Consider the following 14,102-nt stretch of genomic DNA (forward strand, 5'->3'; position numbering starts at 1 on the left):
TACCAACTTTTGGAGCATGGCTCCTTGGCCGGGGAAGTTGGGCGCTCTCTGGGGAATCAGTCAGTCAGTCCATGTTAGTAGCAAGCAGACATTAGGAATACGAGCGATGAAACATTCAGAACGAGTGTAGCCATATATTGTTATTTGAATCCCTGTTTCAGCCGAGAGAACGGCGAAATCCAGCTGAAAGATCGTGGAGAGTCTTATGCCATTGAAAGAGTCCAGCTTTTTCTGCAGCTGACTAGTAGTGCTGAACCGAATTGAAGATCTAGCCGGAAAGTTTTTGACCGAAGCTGCTGCGGGCAACCTGGGAAGAATCATCATCAGCACTCGGCCTCCAGTTCTGCAAGACTGCGCTTGACTTACCATTGATCGAAATCTCTTGCCGAATATGTAGGCCGGAATGGTAAGGCAGCAGACGCCAAGGTTGATCAAGGTAATCACGTCAAACACGCCCCTTGGTCCGACCTTCAAGAACCACCCGTTCGCATACGTAGTCGCCATGAAAGTAAATACAGCCTTCGTGAAGTTGATGGTGACGAAAGCTTGGTTGGCGTCCTTAGGGTGGCAGTCGATGACATATGTAAGCGATGCCTGGGAAGCGAACGGAACGGAGAGCGAGTGAATTGCCATGAAGAGGATGGGCCACTGGAGAGGAGCGCCATTCTGGACGCTCATGCCGAAGCCGAGGAAGCCTGCAGTTGCGAGTGGCGTCGCCACGAGCATTAGAGTGAGGCGGAACTCGGGCTCGAAAATGCCGCCGTTCCTACGCGCCATGAACTTTGCGGCTGCATCGGCCATCCATCCTGAGATCGGGGAGCCGATCAGGGCCACACCCAAGAGCGGTAGGTTAGTGAGGCCAATCTGGGCGGGGTTGAGGTTATACGGAGGCATGCTGAAAGCCGTTACCGAAAGCACTGAAATGGTCAGCAGCCATGTGAAGTACGACCCATAGACGACCGTGGAGAACAGCACCGCAGGATATGCGATCAGAGGGACGGGCTTCCAGGCTCCTTTCCAGAACGACTCTCCGGAGATGCGACCACGGAACAAGCGGAGCTTTTGAGCATATGTTTCCTTTTCATCGGTGTCGACGGTCCAGAAAGAGCCCTTCTCTTCGATCTCAATTTTGGAGCCGCCGCGCGGCCCGTTGTACGTGGTCTCAACCACAACGAAGTACATCAGGAGCACGATGGGGATGAAGATCAAAGCGGATATGCCAAAGGTTGCCTCGAAGGAGATGTTCTGGATGATGGCACCGGAGATCGTCTGCCCTAGTAGGACTCCGGAAGCCAACATACAACCCCAAATGCTCAGGCGTGTACCGCGCTGGTGCACGAAGTACATGTCGGAAACGGTGGAAGTGACGAGCGTTTCAAGCGGTGCCGATGCAATACCCTGAAGGATTCTCATAGCCGCTAAAGAAGGGAAGGACTAGCTAAGGTGAGCAATGTCCCAGGGAGATTCTGGCGAGGAAGACCTACACTGGAGAAGAAACCCCACACGTTGGTGGCGAGGAGTACGAGGGCCGAGATAACGAAAAAAGGGCGCTTTCCCCAGATGTTTGCGCCAGACGCGGTGAAGAATGTCGTGAATCCGATCCAGAATGCAAGAAAGCCGATAAGAAGACTGGAAACCATGTCTAGGCTAACGCCATATTTCATCGAGACAACTTGAATACCTGGGGTGATCATTGGACCCAAACTATTGCATGTCAGTACTTGAGAATCATCCAAACAGGAAGCTTGACTTACGCTGTCGTAACTCCTGAGCTGAACGCTAAGATTACCATAATGGACTCTTTCCAAGCCCGGGACCTGGTGCGATATCAGGAATTGTTCACGCGATCGAATGGCGGAAGTACCAGTTGAGGGGGTCATTGGGATTATCGGACGGTTGCGGCTGGAGGATGATATCGCCATCGCGCTTCAGCGAACTTGCGTCCTCCGCTGGATCTTCTGTAGCGACACGAGAGGGTGAGTGCATGTCCTATATGTCTAGACATATGAGAGCAACGCACCGACTGTTGCCGTAGCCCCAATTTTGACTGTCCCCGGAGGGGCAGCCATATGAGCATCATTCAACACGCCTAAGCCCATTTTTTTAAGATTTTCAGAAATCTGAAGTAAAACAAGGGGGAATCGACAAAACGGACTGCCAGCAGACCGAAAGAAAGGAAGCAGAAGTGAAAAGGAAGGAACACCGCCCGGGCGACAGGAAAGCAAAAAGAACGTTGAAGCGAAGTAATACTTGGAGACCAGCTCTTGGTGTTGAGCGCACTCGTCCACCCATATCAAGTATGGCAACAAGGCTAGGGAAGTGGGACCTCGGGGCCACCCACTAGCTCGAAACATCAATGAAGTGGCGCTACGCCAGGGACACCTGATCAGCGAGGCGCGAAAAGGTTTCAGCAACATGTGCTTTGACATGCTTGACAGGGCTGAACTGCCGACGACATAACCCTTGGTGTGGATCTTCAATAATGCCAAGACGTTGGAAGCATTCAACGCGATACGCGTTTCAAGAAGGCAACGCTCGCCTTGACCACATATCCGAATCGGGGTCGGCAGGTCATCCTAGTCGAGCGCCGTACAGGCCACTTCGAAACGGTCGCCTCTCGTGCAACGCGATAAGACGTCGGCTTGATTCCTTGAAGAGTAGGGAAGACGCCTTCGTAAGAGCCTAGCATCTAGGTAGGGCATAAACCTTGGAAGCTCATAACTGGAAGCATACCACAGTAGATACCTGGTTACTCCGCCGGACGTGGAAGGATCCATAGATGTTGCAGGAGTCGGCTCGAAAGAGTGGAGCACGTGACGCGCGGTCGATCATTCAGCGCGTGTAAGAACACCGAGCCTGATATGTGGTAGTTAGGCATTGCAACTGGCGTTCCCGATCGGTTCGAAGTGGGGGATTCGGAAAATAGATCACTCCACCGGGAAGTGGAGGCTGGCGGACGAATCGAGCTCATGAGGCGAGACGCCTAACAGCCTGGGTCTCAGGCGTCGTACAAAGCCTTTGTACATGCTGGTATATACCAAGGCGCTGGCTCAGACAGGTTTGAATAGGCGCTGTAGATAGGGTCTTGTCGAAGAACGGTTTAGACGTATGTGGTAAAATTGGCTGGCTAGTGCATTACACACGTAACGGAGGGGACCCTCCAGGGCTGCGCTGGACTTCCATGTCCATGATTTGCGTATGGATTGATGCACTGCTTAGAAATACGAGACCGCCTACGCAGGACATTAATGGAGCCCCTATGCCGCGGAGTAGGGACGAAAATAGTGGTAGAGATGGGTGAATGGAACATACCGCGCGACTCAGGGCCAGCGCGGCTTTCTCAAACCGCCGACTAGGGCCGAAGTGCGCCACCAAGAATGTGAAGACGCATTAGAAGAAAAGCAACCCCGGCGCCGTAGAGTGGAAGAAGCATAAGATGAGCAGGGAGCAAAGGAAATGGCTATATGATGACGCGGCTAGAAATCTTGGCGCCGGCAGCTAAGGGGATAGCAGTAAGCGCTAGCGAACCTCCCTTCGAACCTCAATCCATGGATGCATGAGCCCATTCACGCTTCGTCATCGCCATATCACATCCTCTGCATATGAGAGAGATTGCATCGAAGCTACTCACGGATCGACAGCCGTGAAAGCAGTTCACCACCAAGATGCCTTCGACGCGGAGTCGCGCTCGTCACGCCGCTCGAACCACCGCTAATAGCAGCGCAGTGCCTATATTAGCACTCCCAGGACAGCTTCTCCTCGAAATTCTCCAGGATCTCGAACCCAAAAGAGGTGCAGGAACCCGAACAGAATCGGCTTGCGTATCCTTCAATCGACCCGCAAAGCCTTCTTGGCACTCGCCGCGCAGCTCCTCTTCGAGCGTTACGACTTGGTCCTGTATCTAAATGGGAACGAAATCTTCGCAGAATCACGGTCATATCACCTTTTAAAGGGTAATCCTACGTTGGTTCGGCTCGTGCGATATGTTCTCGCCCCGGTCGCTCCTAGCACCTTGGAGGAATTCAGGCCTGAAATGGTACGATTTTGCGGCGCCGACCACAACGCTGGACGAGCCCTCATCCACAGGATCTCCTATATGTTGGATATGAAGCTGAGCCCCTCCGTGATGAGCGCCGTCGAGCGATTCCACAAGACATATGTTACAGAGCCTTCATACACGGGCAAGTACGGCTAACGGATTCGGAGCAGTTGAGACAAGAGATGAGAACAAGGATAGGTATCTTACCGAACCTTCAACAGGTGACTTTCGGACGGGCGGGGTATTGACGAGCGCCGTTATACTCGGAGATCCTAGCGTGTCCTACCTGGGACGATGTGTGTTGAAGTTTAGCGATGGCCCTTTCATGGAAGTCGAATGCGACTTTGGCTATCGCAGTATTCAACGCGGAATCTGGGACGGATGCAGTTGCTTTCGGAAGCTACCTCTAATGCCCATTCTTACTACGGTGTTTCACTGAGCATTTAGATACGAAGAGCTATATCAACGGTACAACGATATGGTTAACCACACGACCCCACGGACGAGATTTAAGAGGCAACATCACCGTTCGGACAAAGGGGATGGACCATGACCACAACTGATAGCCTGAAGATTAAGGAGATGACTGACGCCTATGCTACCTTCCCTGGTTCTGGCTCAGGCTCACATGTTGTCTACGCAGAGCTGTAAGATTCTGGACATGGCATTGAGCTAGATTTAATCTGGAGGAGGCTTGGTCAAGTAAAGGAGCTTTTTATTACACTTTTGGTCTACCTATCTCTCTCTATACCCCATCTATCCTGAAGCAAGTCTATGTATTATGCCAATAGGCATTTGAATACATGTAAGCGCGGCTGCTGAACTGCTTGCAGGTGAAGAGAGATCCCAGTATTCAGCTTCCGAGGAGCCAGGCCCGAAGGAAGTCAGCCATGGGGCAAACGCAACTCAACCACCGAAAGGATAATACTTCCTGACGAAGTCGCAGTCCTCTCTCGACGGGACCGTGTTCTCCCCAATAAATTCCGTCCCCACCTTCTGTCCGTCCTTCTTTTTGATCTTTACCAAAGGACACAATCTCCGGTCCTCCATGCACTTGTGCTCGTCGACGGAGAAGGCGAAGGAGGGGTACAACATGATGGACTCGAAGTCGAAGCCGGAATCGCCGTCGATTAGCAAGCCAGGTCGGTTCCCGCCCTTGATGAAATCCCTCCCAGCGAATCCGTATTCTGCGGCGAATTTGAAGTCCTCGCACAGTTTCCGCTTTGCCTCCTCCGGTGGGATATTGTTTGCGATCGCCTTCAACATAGCCGGTCGGAAGCCCTTGACCATTGAGCAATGATATTCCACGAAGTCATCTCCTGTTAATCTGTCAATACTGGATTGTCAGGGGCGTCTAGACGAAGGGGAGACTCACGGTCGTTTCTGGAGTGCTCATGGACCATCCCTAACACTTTTTTCGTTAGCTGATGTAGCGATTTAAAGAGAGTGTACCTCGGTCCTACTAACCATGTCCGATCTGCGTCTTGTTAGCGAAATCTGTGGGAGGGGGGAATGAGAGACTTACTTCGTGTGCGATGATATGGTTTCGATCGGAACGCTGAACGTCCGGAGGAAGTTCCATGAAATGTCGCCAGGGCTTATCGCTCTCTTCACTAGGAATGTAGCCTGTTGTCGACCGAGGCGGTTGATCGGGCACGATTGCGACGACCAGGGTATCAGGCGCAACGACGCCGTTATTCCAAGCGCCCTCTTTCTTTTTCGCGTCGTAGTTGCCCTTGAAGCAGAACGCATGTTGCCCGTCCGGTCCCTTAACTTCCTTGAAGAACAAAGAGTGTCCGGTCTTTGGATTGCTCGGACCACCAAGCGCATCGCTCCAGAGCGTGATTGCGTTCTCGAAGGCGCACTTCAATTTGTCTCTAGTCTCCTGGTCGGCGAAGCAGTACCTGACGACCCGGCGCTTCTTGTGGTCGAGTGGCCCGGGTTCCCGGATACCTGACTGAAGCCAGTCTGCGTATCCCGGACTAGGCCCATATGCATCAAGGATCGAGACAGGATCGTGGGTATTGAAGGAAGGAGAGTCGGCGGCGTTGGAAGGAAACGAGAGTGCGAGGATCGATGGGATCGAGCTAAGTAACGCGAATAAGAGATTGAAGAGCTCCATAGCTGACGCGATTAAGGATTCGACTGAGCCGAAGTTGAAAGAGGTGTCGTTTTCATGAAGTTCAAAATTGGGATTTTAAATGGGACGTGCGGGAGCTCTTTGCCACATTTTTCACTCTTATCTCCACCTTACTATGCTGGACTCGGATCTTGTATTCTTCGGTACGAGCATGAGATCTACTCTGGTGAAGAAGTTGATATCTCCGAGATCGGCCAACTACATCCTAGGTGGAGTCATACCAATTTTCCCCGGACGATAAGTGTGATGCTTCCCAGCATGCACTAGTCCTTCAAATCTTTCCCTGGACCAAGCCCCACTTAGCTTATTTGGAAGAGGATTCTGACGGATTCGAACTACCGGGCGAGTCCAACACGGCTAAGACTAACGCTATACATTGAGGGCCGGATGCGTGGACGCTGAAGAAGATTGCACATGCGTTCTTTCACCGAACACCAGCTCCACCGTCGAAGAGCCTCTTGCGTAGGAAGACGTGAATGTTGATAACCGCTTAAGCCCTGGAATACGAGGGCAGGCTGGACACTGTGAGGAAGTCCAGCGATAGGATTAGCCGAGTGGAGGACTTCGTCTATAACCGAAGCTTTCACACCTTCCTCCATCGCGGCTTCATTGAGCACACCCCAAAACTGTCCGAACAGCATCCTCATTCTTTTTTTGGCCTTCTTCGAATATCGAGCTCTGCTTATGCCGCGCCACCTGGCTTCTTCTGTTAGTGAAGCAAAGCTCCACACGGAACTCCTACCTGAGGCCCTGTATAACCTCCTCTGGAGCTCTAGGTCGTCATCCAATTGTCGTTGTATTACCATCCTTACTTTTTTTAACCTGTTACCGAACCTCAAACGCTGGGTTTTCACAGCCTTGGACGCCTCGGGGCTAAAGCGTACCCTTACCACTGTGCCAAACGAACTCCTTCAGATGTTCAACCAGCTACTCCCCAAAGACATCTTGACCCATGCCGCGGGAGTTGGTGCTGTCGATAGCTACTCGAAACATATATGGCGGCAATCACCTAGGCACGATGTAAACTCATCCAAGGTTACTGTTGTGCAAACGCAAGGAATGACCACTGGTACTATCCCGTACACACCATCGAAGCTCTTTGAGAACGCCGGAGATACTAATCATAGCATGGTGTCAATGGAGCACTCAACCTGTTTGTATAGCAACGAGCACATGCCTTGAGTGTTTCCACATCCGACTACACGTTAGTAAAGCACGTGACCGTGCGACGATGACAAATCATAGGTCGGCGAGAAAGTCTCCGAAAGACTCCGCACCTCGCCGACAGACATCGTCAGGCATCGCTAAGCGGCGGTGGAAGATTCCACAATATTGGGCCATACGAAGAGCACGCGTATAAGATGGCCTGACTAGTCTCTTTGTCTTGATCACAGGAATCGAAAGCAGCACTCACATTCAACTCACCACAGCCTCACAGCTTCCAGGCCCCGCTCACCCCATCGAACGACATCTCACCGCGCAACAACGTAATAAAAGCACGGCGACCTGCTTCGAGGGACCAAGCAAAAGCAGAAGAACCAACTACCACATCAACAACATGCCGATCGAAATCAACTCCCCGCTGCAATTCCGTACCCTCCTCAACGGGCACACCTACCTCGTCGCAGATTTCACTGCGACTTGGTGCCCGCCCTGCAAAGTCATCGCGCCCATCTACGAGCAACTCGCCTCTGCAAACGCCATCGCGGGCAAACTCGCTTTCGTCAGTGTCAATGTCGACGAGCAGCAGGAGGTGACCGCCCAATACGGCATCCAGGCTATGCCCACGTTCCTGATATTCAAGGATGGGAAGCAGATTGAAGAGATCAAGGGCGCTAATCCGCCGGCGCTAAAGAAGGTGGTGGAGAGGATCGCAGCGGATGTGAAGACGCAGGTTACGCCGCCGAAGCCGAAGCCTGCGGAGGAGAAGAAGGAGGGAGAGGAGGAGCAGACTGTCAGTGGGAGCTACGAGATAACTGGTGGCAAACACTGGAAGATGTCTTTGACCTGAAGGACCCGCGCTTCCAGGCGTGGGTCTCGCTGTGGCTCGTAGCCGTGTTGGGATAGCATGGCTCGGACGGCTTCGGGCCTATGACGCTCGTTAGGGGAGAGCTTGGAATGATTTGATACCCAGTTGGATTGGCGTTGGATGTGATATTTTGGGATAGGTGTAACATCCAATGATTATGATTTTGTATTTCTACTGAGCCTTAACCTAAACCTTTGAAGCAATTGAGGCTGGTGACTATGCCAGACTACCACCGATAGTGACGAAGTATCCAGGAATATTGATTGATCTGCTCTATCTGTCCAATTTGATGAGAAATCCAACATTCACAGGATGCTCCCATTCGCTGATCTCACTGCCGATTATCAATGTTATCCGAAACACTCAGGAAAGGCCACCTAGACGTTGCCAAGACCTCCGCCACCTTTCCGCACATCAAAAGCTCCAAGCACAAGCTCCAAGCTCCCACGCACAAACCCATTACACCTCAGCCTTCAAACCCTGAGGCCTCAATTCCCCTTGAAGCTTCAACCCCGCCGCCGATATGCTTTTCAACCGCCTGCTGCCGGCGGCAATCGCCCTCCTCCCCGTCCTCACCTCCGCCTCCGCCGTCATCGACCTCGAGCCCTCCAACTTCGACAAAATCGTGCTAAAATCCGGCAAGCCCGCGCTCGTAGAATTCTTCGCACCCTGGTGCGGCCACTGCAAGAACCTTGCACCCGTCTACGAAGAGCTGGCTACAAATTACCAGCACGCGAGCGACAAAGTCACAATTGCGAAGGTGGATGCAGATAACCACAAGGACCTGGGCAAGAAGTTTGGCGTGCAGGGCTTCCCGACACTGAAGTGGTTCGATGGCAAGAGCGATAAGCCGGCGGAGTATGAGGGCGGACGGGATCTTGACAGCTTGATGAAGTGGGTGCAGGATAAGACGGGGATTAGGCCGAAGGTTAAGGCGAAGTTGCCGAGCCAGGTAGTTATGCTAGATGACCAGAGCTTTAAGGAGAAGGTGGGCAAGGATCAGGATGTGCTGGTTGCGTTTACCGCGCCGTGGTGTGGACGTAAGTCAGATCCCGCTGATTCAAAGCTCGAAAGTCGACAAGGACTAATTGAGATGAACAGACTGCAAGAGCCTCGCTCCCATCTGGGAGACTCTCGCCACCGACTTTATGCTCGAGCCCGGTGTCATGATCGCCAAGGTTGATGCTGAAGCCGAGAACTCCAAGGCCCTCGCGACAGAACAGGGTGTATCGTCCTACCCCACCATCAAATACTTCAAGAAGGGTTCCACCGAGCCTCTTCCGTATGAGGGCGCCCGCGGCGAGAAGGACTTCGTCGAGTTTATCAACACAAATGCCGGTACCCACCGCGCCGTCGGCGGCGGTCTCGATGCCACCGGAGGCACCATCGAAGCGCTCGACACCATCGCCGCCAAATTCCAGTCTGCATATGGCGACGGCATCGAAGAGGCAAAGAAGGCAGCTGCTGGTCTACAGGACAAATACGCGCAGTACTATGTCAAAGTATTCGAGAAGCTTAAGGCGAACAAGGCTTATGCGGAGAAGGAGCTTAAGCGGTTGCAAGGCCTGATTGGAAAGGGCAATCTGGCGCCCGAGAAGCTGGATGATTTGATGAGCAGGAGCAATATCCTGAGGAAATTCCTTGGAAAGGAGGAGGAGAGAAGCGAATTGTAGAGAGATTGAGTATGTTGATTCAGCGCTTAGATATCCTTAGCAAGCAAGGTTTACGACGCTTTGGCAAAGGGAGTACGGGGAAAAGGACGTATATAGCCCATGTATCGATATGAGAATGATACGGCGTTAGTTGTTTGGATGCTCGGAAATTCGTATATTAGATATTGTGTTCTACGTGCACCTGTTTCTCAAAACCCCTAGTTCCAAGTGATCATGCCGGCAATGGCAAGCTGCACGTCCTTGTCATGTCCGAATCAGAATGAAAACTCTACCATAACTCGCCCTACGCCGTGTCCAAAATCCTGACCTCCCTTGCATCACTTGCTAGATCCAGATCCCTTGTTAGCGTCTCCAGCCTGGATCGTAGACTCAAGGTTGTCAATTCGCCGCGACATGTCGTCCACTGTAAAACACGGTCAGCTGTCTCCAAAGTGCCCTATCCTCTTCCCTGGAGCATTCATATGCTGATGACTGAAACACGCGAATGCGGATCATGACATGTTATAACAACAGAGACTCACTCTTCGCAAGCAGCTCGCTACTAACAGAGCTGAACTTGTTGTTTAGCTGGGTGAGTAGGTCGTCGACCACTTGGGCAAGCTCGCCGGAGCTGTCGCCGGTGGCTACCGTCGACTATGAGGCTTAGTCAGTGTGGAAGACATGGAATAAGGCTCCAATGTACATACGGTAGCGTCGCTAGTTGTGCGGTCTGTTGTTGGGCGGTTGGACATGACGGCTGAGGCTGCTTTTTGCTCGAGCTATAGTCGATGTTTGGGTGTGAACAGTAGTCACGGAGAGCGACTACGGGTCGGAGTCCTTCTGGTGTGATATCAAGTTTGTTGTCTAGCTTTCGCACGGCAAGGAAAGTGAATGTACACATCGATAGCAGCCACGTGACGACCCGCCTCGGCTCTTTCCCGAAGTGCGGGCGGTGAGCCGCTAGCGCCAATCTAAATTATTTCTTCGCCAAGATTTCGAAGTCGGTCAATTTTTGGAGCTTCGACGTGCCGCGAGTCGTTCCGCATATCCACATTCCACCATTCAATACCTCGAGACGGACGAAATGGCGCGCAGCAAGCTCAAGACAGCACTCGACAATTACAGGGGCCGAGACATCAAGCTCGAGAAGCAGCGCAAGAAAGAGAAGGAGGCTAGGAAACGGAGGGAGGGGAATAAGCCGCACAACGGGGACAACGAGGAGGAGGATGCAGGAGTGGAATTGGATGGAAAGGCGGCTGCGAATGTCAATGGCAAGCCGAAGAAGGGCAAAGCTAATGGCGTAAAAGCTCCAGCGCCAGCAGACGAACCGGAATGGGAGACGGAAGAGAGCGAGGACGAAAACATTGACGACGACGATGATGATATGCCGGAGCGACCTGCGATAGATCTATCCCGTCTCGAGGACAGCGATAGCGAAGACAGTGGTGATGATGACGAACAATTGGACGCCGAGATCCAGGACGAGGACGAGGATGATAGCGAGGAAGCAGAAGAAGATGAGGACGATATTCCTCTCTCCGACATCGAGTCCCTCGCCTCTGAAGACAAAGGCGATATAATGCCCCACCAGCGTCTCACGATAAACAACACCGCCGCCCTCACCGCAGCCGTAAAACGCATCGAGCTCCCATATTCGAAACTGCCCTTCTCAGAATACATGTCCGTAACCAGCGACGAGCCTATTGAGATCAACGACGTCGATGACGATCTCAATCGCGAACTCGCTTTCTATAAACAGTCGCTTGCAGCGGTGAACGATGCGCGGTCGAAGCTGAAGAAGGAAGGTGTACCGTTTTCGCGGCCGGCAGATTACTTCGCCGAGATGGTTAAGAGCGATGAACATATGGGGAAGATTAAGCAGAAGCTGATCGATGATGCGGCGGGGAAGAAGGCCGCAGCCGAGGCGCGGAAGCAGCGGGACCTGAAGAAATTTGGGAAGCAGGTCCAGGTCGCCAAGGCGCAGGAGAGGGCGAAGGAGAAGAGGGATACGTTGGAAAAGATCAACCTTCTCAAGAGAAGTACGTCTTGAACAACCATTTCCCGCTGTTGAGGTTCTCGGTGCTAATGATTCCACAGAACGGTCCGGCACCGCCCTCACGACTACCAAAGAAGAAGACCTTTTCGACGTCGAGCTCGACAGTGCCGCCAAATCTTCAGATCGCCGGAGAGGCGAGGTAAAACCGGGTGTAAAGCGCCAGAAAAAGAACGAGAAGTACGGCTTCGGCGGTAAGAAGCGGCATGCGAAAAGCAACGACGCTATTTCAAGCGCAGACGCCCGAGGCTACTCCGTGAAGAAGATGAAGGGCGGCGGTGCAAGCAAGAGGCCGGGAAAGAATCGGAGAGCGAAGATGAAGTGAAGGGCGTGAGATTTATTCCGGTATTCGTACTTAGTATGCAACGGCGCCGTAGCGTTTGTCGAGAATAGTCGATAAAAGTACGGGTTTATCTAGTTCAGGCAAGTTGCTCCTGAAACGGCTAGAAGATACCAAATTAAACATCTATCTTCAAGGGCATTACTACTTTCCCTGTCGCTAAGCGTGGCAATGCCCGCATGAGTGGAATTCCCTTTGTCAAACACAGATCCCGCAACCTGACCGCCAGTTCCTCAATTCTTGGTCACGAAGCTTGTGAAAAGGCAGAGTCACATGCTCGGGTTTCCAAGCCAACAAATCAGCACCACTCTCAGTTGACTCACTACTATCTTCTATTCCTCTCGCACCCCACTATCACAAGTACCACGTCAACAAGCAAGCGCAGCCTCCTACAGACGACACCCACTTCTCCAAGTCAGTCACAAAACACCAACCATGTCCGACGACGGCATCTTCTTCGCGGAGGATCCCTACTCTCCCCCAGTCCCAGCGGCAACCACCCCTTCCTCCCCCTCCCCGGTGGCCAAACCGGAAGACGACTTCTTGGCTCCAGCACCGGAGCCAGACACGATCTACTACCTCACGATAGCGACGCCGCACACGGACGCCTGGGCGTTCTACGGCCCGACGAGAACCTTCGCCGAGCTGCTTCCGCTGGTGAGGAAGACTGTTGCGGACTGCCCGGCTGCGGCCGAGAAGCTGGAGCGTCTTCTGGCTGCGGAGGACGACGGCGAAGAGGACGGTACGTTGTGCATTGAAGGGCTCCAGGAGGCATTTTGCATGTGTTGCGAAGAAGGGTAGGGATTGACACGTGTGTGCGTAGATGAAGACCAGGACGGTGACGCGTACGGCTACTACGGTGTGCCGTACGAAAACCAGGAGAAGCCCGCCTTCCTCGAGACGGGCTTCACCACCTTCGTCGCCGAAGCGCAGGACGGGTCCTACAGGTAAGTCTGACTAGTCAGGTCGCAGACCCTCAGTCCAGTCCAGTCCAGCCCTTTCATTCCCCCTCGAAGCCCTCCCCGATGCGTTTTCCAAACCCCCATCTATCCATCTATCTATCTATGCAAAGAACCATTGGTAACCACCACCACCCACAGCATCCTCCGCACCGTCCGCGAGCCCAACGCCCCCGTCGCCGCCGTCCTGCCCGGCCCCGTATACGTCGTCTCCGCCGTCGGGCCGCTTGTCCAGCAGCCCACCATCGGCATCTCCTCCTCCTCCTCCTCCTCCTCCGGCAAGCGCGTCGGCTACGCCCGCACGTCCAAGCTCATCCGCAGCTACGTGGTGTCCGAAGAAGCGAAGACGGCGGCTCGCCGCACCATGCAGGACCTTGTGCAGGGCGTGCAGCACGTCGTGTGCTCTGAGAGCTTTATGCAGGCTAGGGGGTTGGGTGGCGGGTTGGTTGTGGCGTTTGGTGCGGGAAGGAGTTGGGTAAGTCTGCAATTGATTTCATTCTTTGTCTTTTTTTGTTTGGCGAGGAATTGCGCTGATGACTTGCGTGAAGGAGGTTAGGGTGCGGTATCAGGATGTGCTCGTGGGGGTCAGGGAGAGGTATGACTTGGGGCTCGAGGGGAAGGGGAGCTGGAGGATCTGAGGGTGCCTAGGAGTGCGGACGACTTGCGGAATCGGGGCCGGCGGGGCTGTGGCTTGGGGGATTCTGCATGGGGGAACGGCGGGCGGGGGCTTTGGAGATATGCTTCGACATTTTCGTTTTGAGAGGGTGCGTCCAATGAGGGGATGGGTGGGCGTGATGAGTGGGAGCTCAATGCATTGATGGGGAAACACCGGTGGGGATAACAGAGCTTAATGCAAACCTACTCCGCTCATGACCCGAATTCCCTTCCTG

General features: G+C 53.2%; 7 protein-coding genes across 7 annotated transcripts; 4 read left to right on the forward strand and 3 right to left on the reverse strand.

Annotated features, from left to right (window-relative positions):
- Positions 1-268: 268 nt before the first annotated feature.
- On the reverse strand, positions 269-2,099 carry BU26DRAFT_529259 (MFS general substrate transporter; the record flags this gene model as incomplete). The annotated part of the gene is made up of 6 exons (XM_033830885.1): positions 269-307; positions 367-1,434; positions 1,485-1,704; positions 1,755-1,817; positions 1,865-1,958; positions 2,021-2,099. The coding sequence occupies 6 exons, from the start codon at positions 2,097-2,099 to the stop codon at positions 269-271; spliced, it is 1,563 nt and encodes a 520-aa protein (XP_033686996.1).
- A 2,846-nt stretch (positions 2,100-4,945) lies between these two features.
- On the reverse strand, positions 4,946-6,161 carry BU26DRAFT_561772 (uncharacterized protein; the record flags this gene model as incomplete). The annotated part of the gene is made up of 4 exons (XM_033832953.1): positions 4,946-5,358; positions 5,415-5,450; positions 5,507-5,516; positions 5,565-6,161. The coding sequence occupies 4 exons, from the start codon at positions 6,159-6,161 to the stop codon at positions 4,946-4,948; spliced, it is 1,056 nt and encodes a 351-aa protein (XP_033686997.1).
- A 1,297-nt stretch (positions 6,162-7,458) lies between these two features.
- On the forward strand, positions 7,459-8,462 carry BU26DRAFT_516711 (thioredoxin-like protein). The gene has a single exon (XM_033828395.1). It carries the CDS (start codon positions 7,738-7,740, stop codon positions 8,188-8,190), a length of 453 nt encoding a protein of 150 aa, XP_033686998.1. The 5' UTR covers positions 7,459-7,737; the 3' UTR covers positions 8,191-8,462.
- A 224-nt stretch (positions 8,463-8,686) lies between these two features.
- Positions 8,687-10,063, forward strand: BU26DRAFT_602463 (disulfide isomerase). Its single transcript, XM_033835354.1, has 2 exons — positions 8,687-9,248; positions 9,310-10,063. The coding sequence occupies exons 1-2, from the start codon at positions 8,732-8,734 to the stop codon at positions 9,879-9,881; spliced, it is 1,089 nt and encodes a 362-aa protein (XP_033686999.1). The 5' UTR covers positions 8,687-8,731; the 3' UTR covers positions 9,882-10,063.
- Positions 10,018-10,759, reverse strand: BU26DRAFT_516713 (uncharacterized protein). The gene is made up of 3 exons (XM_033828396.1): positions 10,568-10,759; positions 10,403-10,514; positions 10,018-10,284 (listed from the first exon to the last, which is right to left on the reverse strand). Exons 1-3 carry the CDS (start codon positions 10,610-10,612, stop codon positions 10,199-10,201), a joined length of 243 nt encoding a protein of 80 aa, XP_033687000.1. The 5' UTR covers positions 10,613-10,759; the 3' UTR covers positions 10,018-10,198.
- Positions 10,760-10,878: 119 nt separating this feature from the next.
- On the forward strand, positions 10,879-12,393 carry BU26DRAFT_479416 (Ebp2-domain-containing protein). The gene is made up of 2 exons (XM_033825667.1): positions 10,879-11,899; positions 11,958-12,393. The coding sequence occupies exons 1-2, from the start codon at positions 10,945-10,947 to the stop codon at positions 12,236-12,238; spliced, it is 1,236 nt and encodes a 411-aa protein (XP_033687001.1). The 5' UTR covers positions 10,879-10,944; the 3' UTR covers positions 12,239-12,393.
- Positions 12,394-12,688: 295 nt separating this feature from the next.
- On the forward strand, positions 12,689-13,850 carry BU26DRAFT_548728 (uncharacterized protein; the record flags this gene model as incomplete). The annotated part of the gene is made up of 4 exons (XM_033831959.1): positions 12,689-12,995; positions 13,077-13,200; positions 13,354-13,687; positions 13,761-13,850. The coding sequence occupies 4 exons, from the start codon at positions 12,689-12,691 to the stop codon at positions 13,848-13,850; spliced, it is 855 nt and encodes a 284-aa protein (XP_033687002.1).
- Positions 13,851-14,102: the final 252 nt, after the last annotated feature.

This window comes from Trematosphaeria pertusa, assembly GCF_010094035.1.
Source record: "Trematosphaeria pertusa strain CBS 122368 unplaced genomic scaffold BU26scaffold_4, whole genome shotgun sequence".
NCBI classification, from domain to species: Eukaryota; Fungi; Ascomycota; class Dothideomycetes; order Pleosporales; family Trematosphaeriaceae; genus Trematosphaeria; species Trematosphaeria pertusa.

Coding starts and splice junctions, on each gene's coding strand:
- BU26DRAFT_516711 (XM_033828395.1), top strand. CDS start 7,738: ATGCCGATCGAAATCAACTCCCCGCTGCAATTCCGTACCCTCCTCAAC.
- BU26DRAFT_602463 (XM_033835354.1), top strand. CDS start 8,732: ATGCTTTTCAACCGCCTGCTGCCGGCGGCAATCGCCCTCCTCCCCGTC. Junction 9,249..9,309: donor TACCGCGCCGTGGTGTGGAC/GTAAGTCAGATC, acceptor TGAGATGAACAG/ACTGCAAGAGCCTCGCTCCC.
- BU26DRAFT_516713 (XM_033828396.1), bottom strand. CDS start 10,612: ATGTCCAACCGCCCAACAACAGACCGCACAACTAGCGACGCTACC. Junction 10,515..10,567: donor GCACAACTAGCGACGCTACC/GTATGTACATTG, acceptor TAAGCCTCATAG/TCGACGGTAGCCACCGGCGA. Junction 10,285..10,402: donor TAGCGAGCTGCTTGCGAAGA/GTGAGTCTCTGT, acceptor CGTGTTTTACAG/TGGACGACATGTCGCGGCGA.
- BU26DRAFT_479416 (XM_033825667.1), top strand. CDS start 10,945: ATGGCGCGCAGCAAGCTCAAGACAGCACTCGACAATTACAGGGGCCGA. Junction 11,900..11,957: donor GATCAACCTTCTCAAGAGAA/GTACGTCTTGAA, acceptor ATGATTCCACAG/AACGGTCCGGCACCGCCCTC.